Source organism: Megascapheus bottae, chromosome 4, assembly GCF_031878675.1.
Source record: "Megascapheus bottae isolate mThoBot1 chromosome 4, mThoBot2.hap1, whole genome shotgun sequence".
NCBI classification, from domain to species: Eukaryota; Metazoa; Chordata; class Mammalia; order Rodentia; family Geomyidae; genus Megascapheus; species Megascapheus bottae.
In genome coordinates, this window is record NC_143512.1 from 18,279,382 (window position 1) to 18,295,736 (window position 16,355).

Here is a 16,355-nt window from a genome sequence, read left to right on the forward strand (position 1 = left end):
AATCCTCTGATCTAAGCTTCTTAAGTAGCTAGGATTAGAGGCATGAGCCAGTGGCACCCAGAAAGAACCAACTTTTAATATAAACAAATATGATGAAAAAAATCTACCACAGTTATATTAATCATAGCCAACATGATATTAATATCAGAATAAATTTTACAGCCAAGAATATTACCAAAGATAAAAAAGATAATTTCCTTATGATAAAGTAGCCAATTTGCAAGGAAAAGAAAAATTACAAACATTTTCCTCTAATAATAAACAAATCAATTAGTCAAGAAGATATAATGAAAAAAAGAAGATATAATGATTCTAAACATTTCTGTACCTGATTACAGATATTCAAAATATAAGCAAAACTAATTTTTTTCTTTTTTTTTTTTTTCCCAGTCCTGGGCTTAAGCTCAGGGCCTGAGCACTGTCCTCGGATTTTTCTCAAGGCTAGAGAGCTTTACTACCACTTGAGCCTCAGCACTACTTCCGGCTTTTTCTAAGTATGTGGTACCAAAGAATCAAACCTGGGTCTTCGTGCATGCTAGGCAAGCACTCTACCACTAGGCCAAACTCCTGGCCCCCAAGCTTGCTTCTCTAGCTTTTGGACTTTCTTGACCTCCATAATAAAACCACAGTTACAAACTACTATAAATGCAAGACCTATTGTTTCTGCTCTGTAAATCCCTAACTAACACAGAAATAGAACACTTGAAAACTGGCCACTGGTGGCTCACATTAGTAATACTATCTACTCAGGAGGTTCATATTAGGCTATAAGAGGTCCAAAGCCAGCCCAAATTTATACATCTGCCAGTCTCTAATCTCTAATTAGCCAGCAAAAACCTGGAAATGTGGCTCAAGAGACAGAGCACTAGGTATAAGCAAAAAAAAAAAAAAAAAATCCTAAGAGAGTAAGGTCCTGAGTTTAAAGCCACAGTACCAACTTAAAAAAGGAAGGAAAGGAGGAAGGAAGGAAGGAGGGAAGGAAGGAAGGAAGGAGGGAGGGAGGGAGGGAGGGAGGGAGGGAAGGAAGGAAGGAAGGAAGGAAGGAAGGAAGGAAGGAAGACAAAACACTTGAACACTACTATCAGCCATCTCAATCTTCTGTTCATGTGTGAAGTACTCCAGTTACAGCGGCACAAAATTCTTATTCTTATCAAGTGCATACGAAACATTTACCAAGACACCACATGTATAACTGTAAAAGCATTCAAATTATACAGATTACAGAAAATAGGCTCATGAAGAAAAATGAACTAAATTCAATGCCAATAATAAAAAAGTATTTCAGGAAAAAGTGAAATATTTGATAAATTAAAAATACTGAAAGAACACAGGTCAAAAAATAAATCAAAGAATTTTATTCACATAAAAATGTATACGATGTAGCTAAAAATAATACCCAGAGAACATTTAGAGCACTACAATCTGACTTAGGTAGGCTCATTCAGTCTCATAATCTATTTGTTTTAAAGACAATGATGATATTTCATAACAAAGGATGAAATTATTCTCCTTACCTTAGATACATTGCTGACATAATTCATTTGGACAGTACTTTCCTTATCAACTTGATTACAGAGGTTCTGTAAAGTAGATGCATATTCTTTGTCACTTTTTATTCTCAAAGACATAAATTTCTTCACTGTTTCCAGTAGCCGTAATTCCCAGTCTTGCAATTTTAATACAGCTTCATGTGAATTCTTCAGATCACTCCCAAACCCCATCTTCATAAGGCACTGCTTATCTTCAACACTGCACAAGGGCAACTTCTAGTCAGCACATAGCTGTGTGCACAAACACAAGAAATAAAAACCTTAAATTACAGCGTTAAAAAAACTACTATAATGAATTCTTTCTCCCAAAGACCAGGAAAGAAATGAGGATATCTACTCTATTGTTGACTTCTATTCAACAGTATATTGGAGGCAGTAGATACTACAATGACATAAACAAAATAAAAGACATTCTGATTAGAAAAAAAGGACATAAAACTATTTTCATTTGCAATTGACATCATTTTATAAAGAGAGACAAGGAAATAAATTTAAAAAATTATTAAGACCAATACGTTTGTTTAATAAAATAACAAAGATGTACGGTCTGGATGTGCTGAACACTTGGTCCCCTTCTGGAGCTACTTTGGGAGGTGGTAGAAACTTTAGGAGGTGGGCCTAAATGACAGAAGTGGATCACGGGGGTAGGGAGGGCAGAGTGCCTTTGAAGGCTACACCTCATTCCCTCCTTACTTTTCCTTCTTGGCCATCTCTGAGACAAAAGCCATACCTCCCTTGCCATTGCAGTGCTCTGCTTCATTGCAGGCACAGAGACAGAACCACGTCACTATAAATGGAGAGCCCTCTGAATCAAAATAAATCCTGTCTTCCTTATGTGACTTTTCTCAGGTACTCACAGCAATGTAAAAGAAAATCAATTTTATTTCTGTATACCTGCAACAATCAATCCAAAATTAAAATTAAGATGCAATTTTACTTACAACATCAAAAAAAAACCCTATACTACACTTAGGAACAAAATTTAAGACAAGCTTAATAACTTTTAAATTAATTTAAACTTGTTCTCTTCAAACTACAACATAATGTTGAAAGAAATGTTAAATTACCTACATAAATTGATTTATATTCAGAGTTAATATTGTTAAGGAAGTGAAACTCCCCGATTTGATCAATACACTCAATCTGTTCCATATTAGTATCTTAGATAACTTTTGTGTAAATTGATAAGCTAATACTAAAACACGTAAAATAATCCAAGACAGCCAGAAGAGCCATGAAAAAGCCTTCAAAGAAAAATTTCAGGTTTAAACTTTATTTCAAAGTTCCTTAAGAAGCTCCTATAAGAGGCTTAATATGAGCATATGGATAAAAAAATTAATGGAATAGAGTCCCACTAAACCATCGCATTTATGTAAAATTATTTTTACCTCAGCAAATGGTCTTGAGACAAGTTGATTTCCATCATAGCTATAGATCCTTGACCTTGAAAGACCAGAACACTGAGCCAAAATAAACCTCTTTTCTTTATAAACTAACTCTGTTGTATTATGGTACTATATTACTGGCAACAGAAAAGAGACTTGGACATTAAACTATAACTCAAAAAAAGTTGTTTAAAAAAATCACTACAGCATAACTTATGATCTACAGGCCAGTTATCATAAACTACCCCAACATATCCACTTTGTTTACTATAAATCCTGAAAACTATGTTAGAATTTATTTTTCTCTCTAGCTTCCAAAAATTGCAAGCAGTGAATCTTTCAGAGCCAGCTAGAAGAAATGCAGAAACATACCTTCTATTCTATTTCAAGTTCTAGAAAAGGTATTTGGGGGAAAAGTGACCAGGAGTCAATTTCTCATAAATTGAATGGCTACCCTTTAAGCTATAAAAAGGGATTCATATAAACAAGAAGTGATTTTTCTCTCTAACTTCAGAGATCCTATCTAAACCATGGTGGGAGGAAAAATGGGTTTCCGAGTAGAAAATATATTATAACATCCCTCAGTTTTATGAACTAGCAGGTAATCAGGAAAAAATTAAGTAAAATAAATTTCATTCAAGTTGTCAAGTAGCAATCAACACACTAAATGGACCTTACATAAGTCAATACAAAGTAAATCAATATATTCACTTGAATATCAAATAAAATTTCATTTTTCACGTAGCCATTTTTAAAAAGTACTCAGGAACTACTTTAGCTCAGTGGTAGACAGCTTGCCTACCATATAGGAATTTCAATACCCAATGCCACAAAATATTACTTTGCTCACTTTCACATACCTTATATTTTGTAGGGTATAAAAGTTCATAGTGAACAATATTCTGTTATTTATATTTAGTTAAACTAAGTCTTGGTAGCGACACCCTGTTTCTTATTTCATATTTCCAAAAGAAAATAAGGAACATTTTCATAGGGAAAACAAGGTAAAAAGTTGTACTTTTTTATTTCAAAAAAGAACCTATATGAGATTATAGCTCATTTTATTTGTAACCTGGCATAAATATCACATTCGCTTCTAAATGCATCTTGGTAACATGTTTTTTGCTTTCCTATCTGAAACTTCAAAAGAATTGGAAAGAGTTGATAAGGAAAACTAGGGAACAATACCTGGCAAAATCTAAAAACATTCTAACCTGTCCCTAGGGATTATTTCAACACATTAATAGTCCAGGTTAGTGAATATGAAACAACTTAATAACTATGCTTGCCTTTAGGGAATAAATTTAAATCTCTAAAACAACTCCATAATAAAGATTACACTTAATTTTGGACTGTGCAGTAATTATTCCATATATGCCAAATGGCACACATAAAAGACAATTTATTTTCATGTTTTTATCATGAAATATCTATCAATAGAATCTAATTACATAAACTTAAATAGAGGCTGTTAAGTCTGTTTTATAGCTGAATAATTTCAGAGGTGCCATTCAAATCATAGTCTGTGTGAATCTGTTCCATGCCCAACATTCACAACCACATGTGACAAATCTGCTTACAGTATGTTCATTCAATGGAATATCACTCAGTCTGTGTATTAATCTAGAAACAACATTAAGAACTGATCAATGATCCAGGCGCTTTTGGCCCACATCTGTATTCTAGTTAATATGGAGGCTGAAATCTCAAGATTACAGAAAAATACCTGAGAATCCAATTAACCAGAAAAAAGCTCTGCTAGAGGCATGGTTCAAGTGGTAGAGTACTAGTCATAAGTAAGAAAAAATGCAAGGCCCTGAATTCAAGCCCTGCTACTGGCATGGGCATGTGTGCAAGCACACAACACATGCACACACACACACACACACACACACACACACACACACACACACCAGGTTAATTGAAAAAGATAAGCTACAACTTACTATGCCAATTTCGTATAAAGGAGGAAGGAAAGAAGAATAATACTCATTTTTAAGTGTATAAGTACTTCTAGAAGAACAAGTTTGTGTTTGTGTACATATATTCATATACATAGATTTACATAACCTATGAATTATTTTGAGACAGAGTCTCACTATATAGGCCTGGCTGGCCTTGAACTATGGTTCTCTCAGCATGACTTGTCTACCATGTGTGACTTGTATATTCTGAACATGTCATTCAGGGTCAATATATTTACATCACTCACTAAAAAAATAAAGGTTTTTTGAAGAAAATCAACACAGGATGAAACTATCCAGAAACCTTTCAACAAATAGCAAGACAGGAAACAGAAATGATGCTTATGATTAAGATTATTTTAAAAGTCAAATAGGAAACATTTTAGGAAGTGGTATATTGTACAATAACAAAAATCTATACATGGTGGAGGGAAAGGAGAGGAGGGAAGGAGAAAGAGAAGTTCAAAATCAGGATGTCTGTGGCAAGCAATGGAAAATGGTCTATTAATTTATATACTGTTATTTCTCTGCTCAGGAAACCAATAAAGCTTACATTCTTTCAGTTAGCTGTCTTTTAAAGCAGAATATCAATGTTATGAACATGGTCTTTTAAAATAATTCACTTGAAAATACAAGTTTTGAAATTCATGAAGCTGAACATGTGTAATCTGTATACTTTTCTGTCTGTTCAGAGAGAGAGGTGTGAGAGAGAAAGACAGAGACAGAGAGACAGAAAGAGAGAGGAAATAGATTGGATTCGGCATCTGAATATAATATGGCTTAAAAGAGAGAAAGAAAAGGATAAAAGGAGACCTAAGAAAGCAAGCCAAGAAGCTATAATAGAAGTAAAGCTTAACAAAGGAGTCTAAAATTGACAATGCCAGTATGAATTAGGTTGAAGAATCTTGACCTATCAAATGTGAACAAAAGACAGATGATTCCATGAAATCTTCAAGGACATGTGTCATTAACAATAAAAATTTAAAAATAAGGAAATGGAGTATATTCATTTCAACTGCAAATAAATAGATAAAATAGTAAGGATAAAAAAAATCCACATCTGAGAGTCAACTGCTAAAAGGTGAAAAGTCTGAGATTTCTGGATAAAGTCAGTATCATGAAAGCAGTCCCTCAGTATCTCCCAGCACCAATACCTAAAGACACAGGTAGACAGACAGACAGAATCAATAAATAAATATCAACACCACGACCAAGTCATAAGAATTTTAAAGCACTCATGGTACAAATATCTTAATAAGCACATGTGGGAGGCTAAGACAAGACAATCATGGTTCTAGGCTAATCTAGAACAGAAAAATCTGTTCGATTTAATCACTGTAGATAAAGGCTGGATACAGTAGCACTCACCTATGATCCTGCTAACACAGGGAAGCCAAAAGCAAGCGGACTGCAGTTCAGGTGAGTGACTAGGCAGAAAGCAAACCTCTATCCTGAAAATAGTTTTGTTTTTTTTAATTTTATTGTCAGGATAATGTATCAAGGGATTACAGTTACATTCATCATGTAGTAGGTGCATTACTTCTCGAACATTGATACTCCTTCTCATGTTTTGGTCCCTGTTTCCCTCCCTTTACCCCCTGAAAATATGTTTTCTTCCATATATTTTTTATTGTAATTAATAGAAGGGTTACATTATATTCACCAGATAGAAGGTGCATTACTTCACATACATTGATACCCTTTCTCATGTCTTAGTCCCCATTTCCCTCCCCCCACCCCCACCCCTCATCTTGTTTTCCCCCCTTCCCTATCCAGTTTCAAATAACCAAATAAGCATATGTCCAATATATCAGATAACAAAGTGAAATACTGTAACAATATGAGATAACCAAGGGACAGCAAAAGAGATGAGAGATAATATAGTACATTAAGGACAAAAAAAAGAAAAGAAAAAAGAAAGAAAAGGCTGTAGGGAAGGGCAGAAATCAAGATAAGCGGGGGGAGGGTAGGAGAGAAATGGGGACCATGTCATGAGAAAGAGTATGAATGTTTGTGAAGTTATTCACCTTTTATCTGGTGAGTGTAATGTAACCCTTCTATTAATCACAATTAAAATGCATATTTAAAACAAAAAAAAAAGGCTGGCCAACAGACAAGATAAAATAATGGCATTTGCAGAGAAGTGGATGAAGCTAGAGCAAATCATGTTGAGTGAGACAAGTCAAGACCAAAGGAACAAAATGCGCATGGTATCCTTAATATGTGGCTATTAGATCCAAACAGTATAAGAGCAAGGACTCAATATTTGTATACCCAGTGCTATGGACATGGTATTGAAGATAAACACAACTACATAGAAATAAAAACCTATGACTCTATAAACATAATGTTTTAATACATAGATTAATATGTATCTATGATACACAAACCCTTACCCTAATTTTGATTATGTTCTAAAAATTAAGTGCCAGTGATTGTATATATAGATTCCCTTCTTGAATACTTGTTCGTTAAACATGTCATTTGAAGTATGATGTAAAAATCAATGTTAATAAATTCTTTAAAAAAAAAAAAGGCTGACAATGTACCTCAGTAGTTGGAGTACCTGCTAAGCAAGTACAATTACCAAATTTTCTACACTAAATGTATATAGGAACAAGTTGTCAAAATAACTAGGTGGAAATTACAGATCTAAAGAAATTCAGTAGCAGAAATTTTAAAATTTGATACATGTACTCAATAGTAGAGAGAAGATGAAAGGGGACAAGAGAAGATAACGGGACAAACCCAATAACATTAAGGACAGCACAACCGAATTCACCCAATCCAATGAGCACAGAGAAAACAGGGAGACAATGGAAAAAAGCCTTAGAGAATCTATGAGTCACTAATCAAAGATGCAACCTGTCCATTACCAGGGGCCCAAACAGGAAAAATAGAGGGGATGAGTCAATATTTGAACAAATGTGTGTTTACCTGACTGAATAAGATATTGAACAACTACAAAAAAAAAAGACAGCATGATTTTGGCTAAGGATGGACAACAGAACAAGGGAACAAAATATACAATATAGAAATAGATCTACACGAGGCTGGGGATGTGGCTTAGTGGTAGAGTACCTGCCTAGCATGCGTGAAGCCCTGGGTTCAATTCCTCAGTACCACATAAACAGAAAAAGCTGGACATAGCATTGTGGCTCAAGTGGTAAAGTGGTAGCCTCGGGCAAAGTAAACTCGGGGACAGTGAGAGCTGTGAGTTCAAGCTCCAGGACAAGTAAAAAAAATAAATAGAAAGTAAGTAAATATATATATCCACACAAATATGCTCGACAGACCTGACCAGGTCTAAAAGCAAGTCAAAGGAGCAGGAATTAGCATTTTCAACAAATAGTGACATAGTACCTGAGCAAAAAAAAAAAAAAACACTTAATACTTTATTTATAAAAATTATCTGGGCCGGGAGTTTGGCCTAGTGGTTAAAGTGCTTGCCTAGCATGCACGAAGACCCAGGTTCGATTCCTTGGTACCACATACATAGAAAAAAGCCGGAAGTGGTGCTGAGGCTCAAGTGGTAGAGCTCTGGCCTTGAGAAAGTCCAAGGACAATGCTCAGGCCCTGAGCTCAAGCCCAGGACTAGCAAAAAAAAAAAAAATTATCTGTAAGTACCATATTTAAACATAAAACTAACACATTTTAGGTATGTTAGAAAATGAAAGGAAAGCAAAACAATAAGCATCAAAGTCATAATCCAAAACATGGAAAGACTGATCTTTATCGAAAGTAAAGTTTTTAGCTGAATAAAAACAATGCAAACAGAATGAAAACACAGCTACTCCAACTTATAACTTCTGGGGACATGAAAACAAGCTTGAGGATCAACAGTTCACCATAATAAAAAAGCAAAATGAACTGAAAACTTGTAAAAGAAATGAATTCATGTATTCAACTGCTATCTCAAAACCTGGACAGAGAGATGAACAAAGACTCATATCAGATCAGAGTGGAAGCCACCATTAGGACAAACTAAAAAGTCAAACGAGCCAGGTGCTGGTGATCCATGACTGTAATATTAGCTACTCATCTCCAATTAGTTTAAAAACCAAATTTTTTTTTAAGCCAGAAGACGAGCTATGGTTCAAGTGTGCCTTTAGTAAAAGATGCCAGGGACAGTGCTCAGGCCCTGAGTTCTAGGCCCAGGATCAAGGAAAAAAAATCAAACATGAAAAAGTGGAAAGGTAAAAAGTACTCAGAGGTCAGGTGCTGTTGGCTCACAACTGTATCCCATCTACTCAAAAAACTAAGACCTGGAAGACTGTAGTTAGAAGTCATCTTGGACAGAAGCATGAGAAACCACACACCGAAAGAAATAGCAATGCCAGGCTGGAGGCCTCCAATGAAAATTCTCTTTCAAGGTAAGGCAATTTATTTCAACACATAGATTTCATAAAAGAATTTGCTTACTTGCTTCCTTTGATAATTCAATAATATCAATGAAGACTAATTTAAAAGTTGGCAAATACAATAAAAAAAATCTACTTTCTTAGAAATTCACTTACAGAATTTTTCTGAGATAGTATGAATAAAATTATGTCAATTAAAAGAAACAAAATAATTGCTATGTAATAAAAATGGGAAATCATTCTTCCCCCAACAGAGTCTCAGAAACTAGAAAGAAATTCGACAACACTTGAATGTGCCCTTTGACTAATATAACCTAGCAAAATCAATTTACTATTCAAGTCCCATTAGAGAATGTTTGCCTAGTAACAACAAATATAAAAACATTAACAGTTTAAATATAAAATGAATTATATCAAACTATTTCCTACCTTTTATATGCTTCAATACTGACAGAAATAGCAGCTACCCTATTTGAAAAAAATTTTAGGTTGCCAGCAGTAAAACAGAACAAAGGCACCAAAGCCACTGAGCAAGAAAGTACCAACCACAGTTATAAACCAAAAAACTGACTTCACATGAATACCAAGTGAGGTCTTTTTTTAGAAGCACTGAAACAGACAAAACCAGAACCTAACTCAGAAAACAATTCCAGATACTACCAATTAATATATACTACATAGCTTTGCCTACCTGTTGGAATCAGTATTGTATTTACATTCCTTCTGCATGGAAAAAATAAAATTTCTCTGTACAACTAACATATACTAATAAAAGTAAATATAAAACTTCTAAATGAAAAACCTTCCTTTGAAAGTGTTACCTCTAACTCAATTTAAAATGAAAGTTAAAACCAGGCACGGGTAGCTCATGCCTGTAATCATAGCCAGGAAGCTGAGATCTGAGGATCACGGTTCAAAGCCAACCTGGGAAGGAAAGTCTGAGACATTCTAACCTCCAATTAATCACCAATAACCTGGAAATGGAGCTATGGCTCAAAGAGATAGAGCACTACTTTAGGCAAAAAGAGCCCAAAGAGCCAGGAGCAGTGGCCTGTAATGCTAACTACTCAGGAAGCTGAGATCTGAAGACCAAGGTTCAAAGCCAGGCCAGGCACTAAAGTCTGTGAGACTCTTATCTCCAATTAACTACCGGAATACCGGAAGTGGTGCTGTGGCTCAAGAGGTAGAGCAGTAGTAGCCTTGAGCTGAAGAGCTCAAAGACAGTGACCAGGTCTTGAGTTCAAGCCCCAAAACTGAACCCCCCCCAAAAAAAAGGAAAGAAGAGGAGGAGGAAGAGGAGGAGGAGGAGATAGAGGAGGAGGAGGAGGAAAAATAAAACAAAAAAAGTTAAAGGAAAATGAAATAGCACAGTGGCCAGCCTATATGAACCCTAATGGCCAACAATCTTCCAATGAGAGAAAACAAAGAATAAAAACTTTGAAAAGTCTATAAAAGGATGAATAATGTATTTGATGTTAATTTCACTATAATAAGCTTATTCGATTTTTTATTATATTTTTATTGTAACAGAAGGGTTATATTATATTCACCAGATAGATGGTGCATTACTTAACAATCATTGCTACCCCTTCACATGTTTTTGTCCCCATTTCCCTCCCCACCACCTCCCCTCATCTTGTTTTCCCCCCTTTTCTATCCTATTTCAAATAACCAAATAAACATATATACAATATATCAGATAACAAGGTAAGATACTGTAACAATATGAGATAACCAAGGGACAACAAAACACATGAGAAATAACATAGTACATTAAGAACATCAATCACATATTATATGGTTCTTGTTTCCATGTCCTGGAGGTCCTTTCATTTAGCCTCATCCTATATGGCCTTATGTATCTAGGTTTTGCCCTATTGTAAACCTCTGCCAGGAGAGTCCAAGGTTTATACTAATTATGGCAAATGAAGGAAACCATTGAGCCTATGTTCCTTTGAGTCTTGCTTACTTCACTTAATATGATTTTTTCTAAGTCTTTCCATTTCCTTACAAATGGGGCAATGTCGTTCTTTCTGATGGCAGCATAGAATTCCATTGTGTATAAATTCCACATCTTGTTGATCCACTCATCTACTGACGGGCATTTAGGTTGGTACCATATCTTCACTATGGTAAATAATGAACATCGTGCTAGTGGATTTATTATGTCCTTGTTTTGGACAATTGGGTAAATGCCAAGAATTGGAATTGCTGGGTCATAGGGGAGCTCTATGTTTTAGTCTTTTGAGAAACTGCCATACTGCTTTCCATAGTGGTTAAGTGAGTTTACACTCCCACTAACAGTGTAGTAGTGATCCTTCCTGGCCACATCCCCATCAGTATCTGTTGTTATTAGATTTCTTGATTATGGCCAATCTAACTGTAGTGAGATGGAATCTCAGAGTTGTTTTGATAAGCATTTTCTTTTATGGCCAGATATGTCGAGCATTTTTTCATTTCTATAGGCCATTCTTATTTCTTCTTCAGAGAAGATTCTCCATCTTTAAGTCTTTGGCCCATCTTTTAATGGGATGGTTGTTTATTTGGAGATTAGTTTTGGAGTGATTCAATTTTTTGAGCTGTTGATATATTTTAGATATGAGGCCTTTGTCTGTTGTACGGTTAGTGACGATCTTCTTCCACTCTGTGGGCTTTCTATTTAGCTTGCTAGCTATGTTCTTTGCCATACAGAAGCTCTGCAGTTTAATGCAGTCCCACTTATGCAAACTGTCTTTGATTTGTTATTTCTGGGTCTTTATTAAGAAAGTTTCAATCTGTGCCAAGGAAACCTAGTGTATCTCCTATTCCTTCTTGTAAAGTTTCCAGTGTATCTGCTTTTACCTCGAGGTCTCTGATCCATTTGGAGTTAATCCTGATGCAGATTGACATAGAAGGATCCAACTTTAGTTTTCTATAGGTGCTTAACCAGTTCTGCCAGCACCACTTGTTGAAGAGGCTGTCTTTTCTTCCATTCTATTTTTTCGGCTCCCTTATCAAAGATTAGGTGGCCATAGGTCTGTGGTTTAATATCTGGGTCCTCAGTTCTATTCCATTGGTCTTCAGGCCTGTTCTTGTGCCAGTACCAAGCTATTTTGATAATTATTGCTCTGTAATAGAGTCTAAAGTTTGGTATTGAAATTCCTCCAGCGCTGTTCTTTCTGCTAAGAATTGTTTTTGTATAAGCTTATTTTAAAATCAAGGTGAAGACTTGGCATTTAAATGTATAATATAGTAGATACTAAAGAATTTTTTAATTTATATAAATCAATAGGTATTTGGGAGATAGCTATGAAAAACAAAGATTAGAAATGTAAAAATAAAATCTAAACCTTGAACTCTCCTAGCAGAGGTTACAATAGGGCAAAACTTAGATACATAAGGCTATATAGGATGAGGCTAAATGAAAGGACCTCCAGGATTTAGAAAAAGAGCCATATAATGTGTGATTGTTGTTCTTAATGTACTATGTAATTTCTCATGTCTTTTGTTGTCCCTTGGTTATCTCATATTGTTACAGTATCTTACCTTGTTATCTGATGTATTGTATATATATATATTTATATATAGGTATATATTTATTTGAAATAGGAAAGGGAATGGAGGGAAACAAGATGAGGAGATGGGGTGTGGGGAGGGAAATGGGGAGTCCTTGTCCACTTTGCTTGGAAGGTCTGCTGCTCTTAGCTTAGCAGGGAAAGCAGCTAATGTCCAGAATACATCTCTCCAAAAGAAAGAAAAAAAATCAGAAAACACAACTAATTTCCACTGTCACTATTTTATTATTGTTCTTTATACTGGATCAATCCAACTAATCTAAGCTTTAATTGAGAAATTCAGTCTTAAATCAATCAAACATCAAAAACAACCATATTGTCGGGTAGTGGTGGCTCACACCTATAATCCTAACTACTCAGTAGGCTGAGATCTGAGGATCACAGTTCACAGCCAGTCCCAGCAGTAAAGTCCACGACACTCTCATCTCCAATTAAACCATCAGAAAACACTGTGGCTTAAAGTAGTACAATGCTACCCTTGAGGCAAAGGGCTCAGAGACAACGACAGCCAGAGTACAAGTCCAATGACAACAACACAAAAAAGTGCATACTGTACATGCTCAGCTAAGCTCTTTTGTATCTTTGCATTATATCCTCATAAAACACTTTGTGTCTGCATTTATTCACTGGATAGGTATTTTCTAAAAGTCTACTAAAAGTTTACAAAGTGCCAAGTACCAAATAAGGTCATGAAAACAGGGGGAAAAGGAGGAAAAGCATACTAGTCATGAGGCTAGACAGGTGACTCAGTGTTAAAGCACTGAATATGCTGAATATGCACAAGAGCCTGTGTTCAATCCCTGCAAAACACACAAACACACACACACACACACACACACACACACACACACGAAGACTGTCCTAATCAAGCAGCAATTCTAATACACAATGACAACTGGTAGAAGGAATCTCCATGAAAAATGTAATCAAAGCACATGAAATATAATCTAAGCCCAGTTAAGGCAAAGGAGAGACAAAGGCTACAGTGACTTCCCCAGGTCATCTGGAACAGCACTTTCGTCCAGTGAAAAGATGATTCTCCCATCTTTGAAAGCACAGCTTTGAATCGAGGTCCTACCTTCACCAAAAATATATATTACTTCCTAAATATCATCTTATTCTAAAAAAAAATAATCTGTAAAACTGAAAAGTGAAATAAGGAAAAAAAGGAGATGCCCCAATGATAGACAGTACAACATAAATACCAGAGATAAAAAGTACTTAAATTTTGCCTAAATGTGTAAGCTCCTGAGTATAAGTACTAACTTTTTACACACCATCTGTACTTCAATCTATTCCTTATGGTTTTACAAAGACACAGACGTAGACTATTAATATCAATTGAATATATATTCATAGATTCACCACTGGTATAGATGGCAGGGATGGCAAAGAGAGAGACCACAGCAGATTTCTCTTTTTAATGTAAATTTCAAATGCTCATTATTACCAATGAATCAAATACAGTAAAAATCTTTTGTTTATATTTAATGTAACAAAACTCAACTACTTCAAAGTTGAAATGATTTTTCAGAAAGAAAAAAAAAGCTGGTCAAGACTGTCTCATACATATAATCCCAGATACTTCGGAGACTGAGAACTAGAAGATTATAGTCCAAAGCCAGTCCATGCAAAAAAGTAGGTAAAACTCCATCTCCAACTGATCAGCAAAAATATCCTAATAGAGGCAAGGCTTAAAGTGGTAGAATGCCAGCTGTGAGCAAGAAAGCATATTTAAGTTTTTGAAAAGCACAATTCTTTTAACCAGTCAGTATTTTAACAGATTTCAAGACTGTGATGGCAGAGTTTATTTATTTTCTATATGTTCAGATTTTATAAATTACTTAGGGAGGGTACTATTTCAGGTTTATAGAAATACATGTATCTCAGGTAAATACATGTGCTTGCACAATCTTAATTTTGTAACTTTTTTCTTCCATTTGCCCTTCCTTCCCTTGCTCTCATTGTTCCCTCCTACCTGCCTTCTTTCCTTCCTTCCTTCTTTCCTTTTACGTCTTTACTTCCTTTTTTATAATCTATCAATGCATCTTTTCCTTCCAGAAAAGACTAAATCATATCCATACACATGTGAACAGTGTCAAGTAATTAATTTCTTAGATATTTGATAAATCAAAAGTTTTACCAAATTTCTACATTAGCACTTTAAATCTTTCATAATTTATATACTGTCATTTTTTAATGATTTCAATTCTATTATTTTGCTGGGGTCTTATTTTTCCCTATTGGTTCACTGGCCATTCTCTCCTCTTATTTTTTTATTTCTTAATTTCCCATTTTATTTAATGGGAAAGGCTCTTTTGATATTTTTGTTTGCTAAAAACTGATTTTTAGAATTAACTTGATATATAAAATTATCTGGAGCTGGATGCTAAAGGCTCACATCTGTAATCCTAACTACTCAAGAAGTTGAGATCTGAGGACCATAGTTTAAAGCCAGCCCACACAGGAAAGTCTGCAAGACTCTTACGTCCAATTAACCACCAAAAAACCTGAAGTGTCTCTGTTGCTCAAAGTGTTACAGCACTAGCCTTGAGCAAAAAAGCTAAGAGACAACACCTAGTCCCAGAGTTCAAGCCCCATGATCTATCAAAATATAAATAAAAATAAGAAAATTAATTATTGAATAATGCTTCCATTTCATTTATTTGTTTTTTATATTACTTTATTATTTTTTGCCAGTCCTGGGGCTTGAACTTAGGGCCTTGGCACTGTCCTTTGGTTTTCGCAAGGCTATTGCTCTACCACTTGAGCCACAACACCACTTCTGGCTTTTTTCTGTGTATATGGTACTGAGGAATCAAACCTAGGCCTTTGTGCATGCCAAGCAAGCACTCTTATCACTAGGCCACACTCTTAGCCTAATGCTTCCATTTCTATAAATCATTTTTGTACCCAGAGATAAACTAAGGCAAGTAGAACTCCCAAGACAATATGTTGGAAATGAACTTTACAAGCTAGTAGTGGGGAAGACTGGGAGGAGGAAGTGGGAAACAAATGAGGGAGGGGGAAACTGCTCAACAAAAAATATACTCACGACTTTACATATGAAACTGTAACCCCTCTGTACATCACCTTGACAACAAAATAATTTTTTTTAAAGAATAACAAACCTATCTCTGCAACATGAGAGAATTGGAAAGAAAAAGAAAATCGTAAGTTTTAGATGTGTGACATTATTTTTGAATTTGCAATTCCCAAGAAACATGCAGTTTGAAAGCTTATAACTGCAATCTCACCTACTTGGGAAGTGCAATTGGATCATGAGTTGAATTCAGCTGTAGTAAAGAGATGGGGAGCTCCCACCTCAACATAGCAACTGGTCATGGTGATGCACATAGACAATCCCAGATATGCATGGGAAATGTAAGCAGAAAAAAAATCTAAGTCCAAGACCCACCCCAGTCCAATATAATAACTGAAGCAAAAGGGGGTAGGGGGATGGCTTCAGTGGTAAAGCACCCTCCTAGTAATCACAAAGCCCTACTTCAAACCTCAGTATCATACCACATACACACACACA

The 16,355-nt window shown here is 35.4% G+C and overlaps 1 protein-coding gene across 25 annotated transcripts in view; it reads right to left on the reverse strand.

Annotated features, from left to right (window-relative positions):
* Positions 1-16,355, reverse strand: part of Fer (FER tyrosine kinase) — a 432,292-nt gene that overhangs the window by 314,671 nt on the left and 101,266 nt on the right. For 23 of the 25 annotated variants that reach the window (XR_016535240.1, XR_016535241.1, XM_090331531.1 and 20 more), the window contains one exon: positions 1,515-1,781. Coding sequence is in view for 22 of the 25 variants with exons in the window: in XM_090331531.1 (XP_090187657.1) it covers positions 1,515-1,727 (213 nt within the window). In the remaining 3 variants the exon portion in view is untranslated. Of the gene's footprint in view, positions 1-1,514; positions 1,782-2,280; positions 2,445-16,355 lie in introns of those variants that run through there. The other 2 variants (XM_090331515.1, XM_090331539.1) reach the window with 2 other exon arrangements.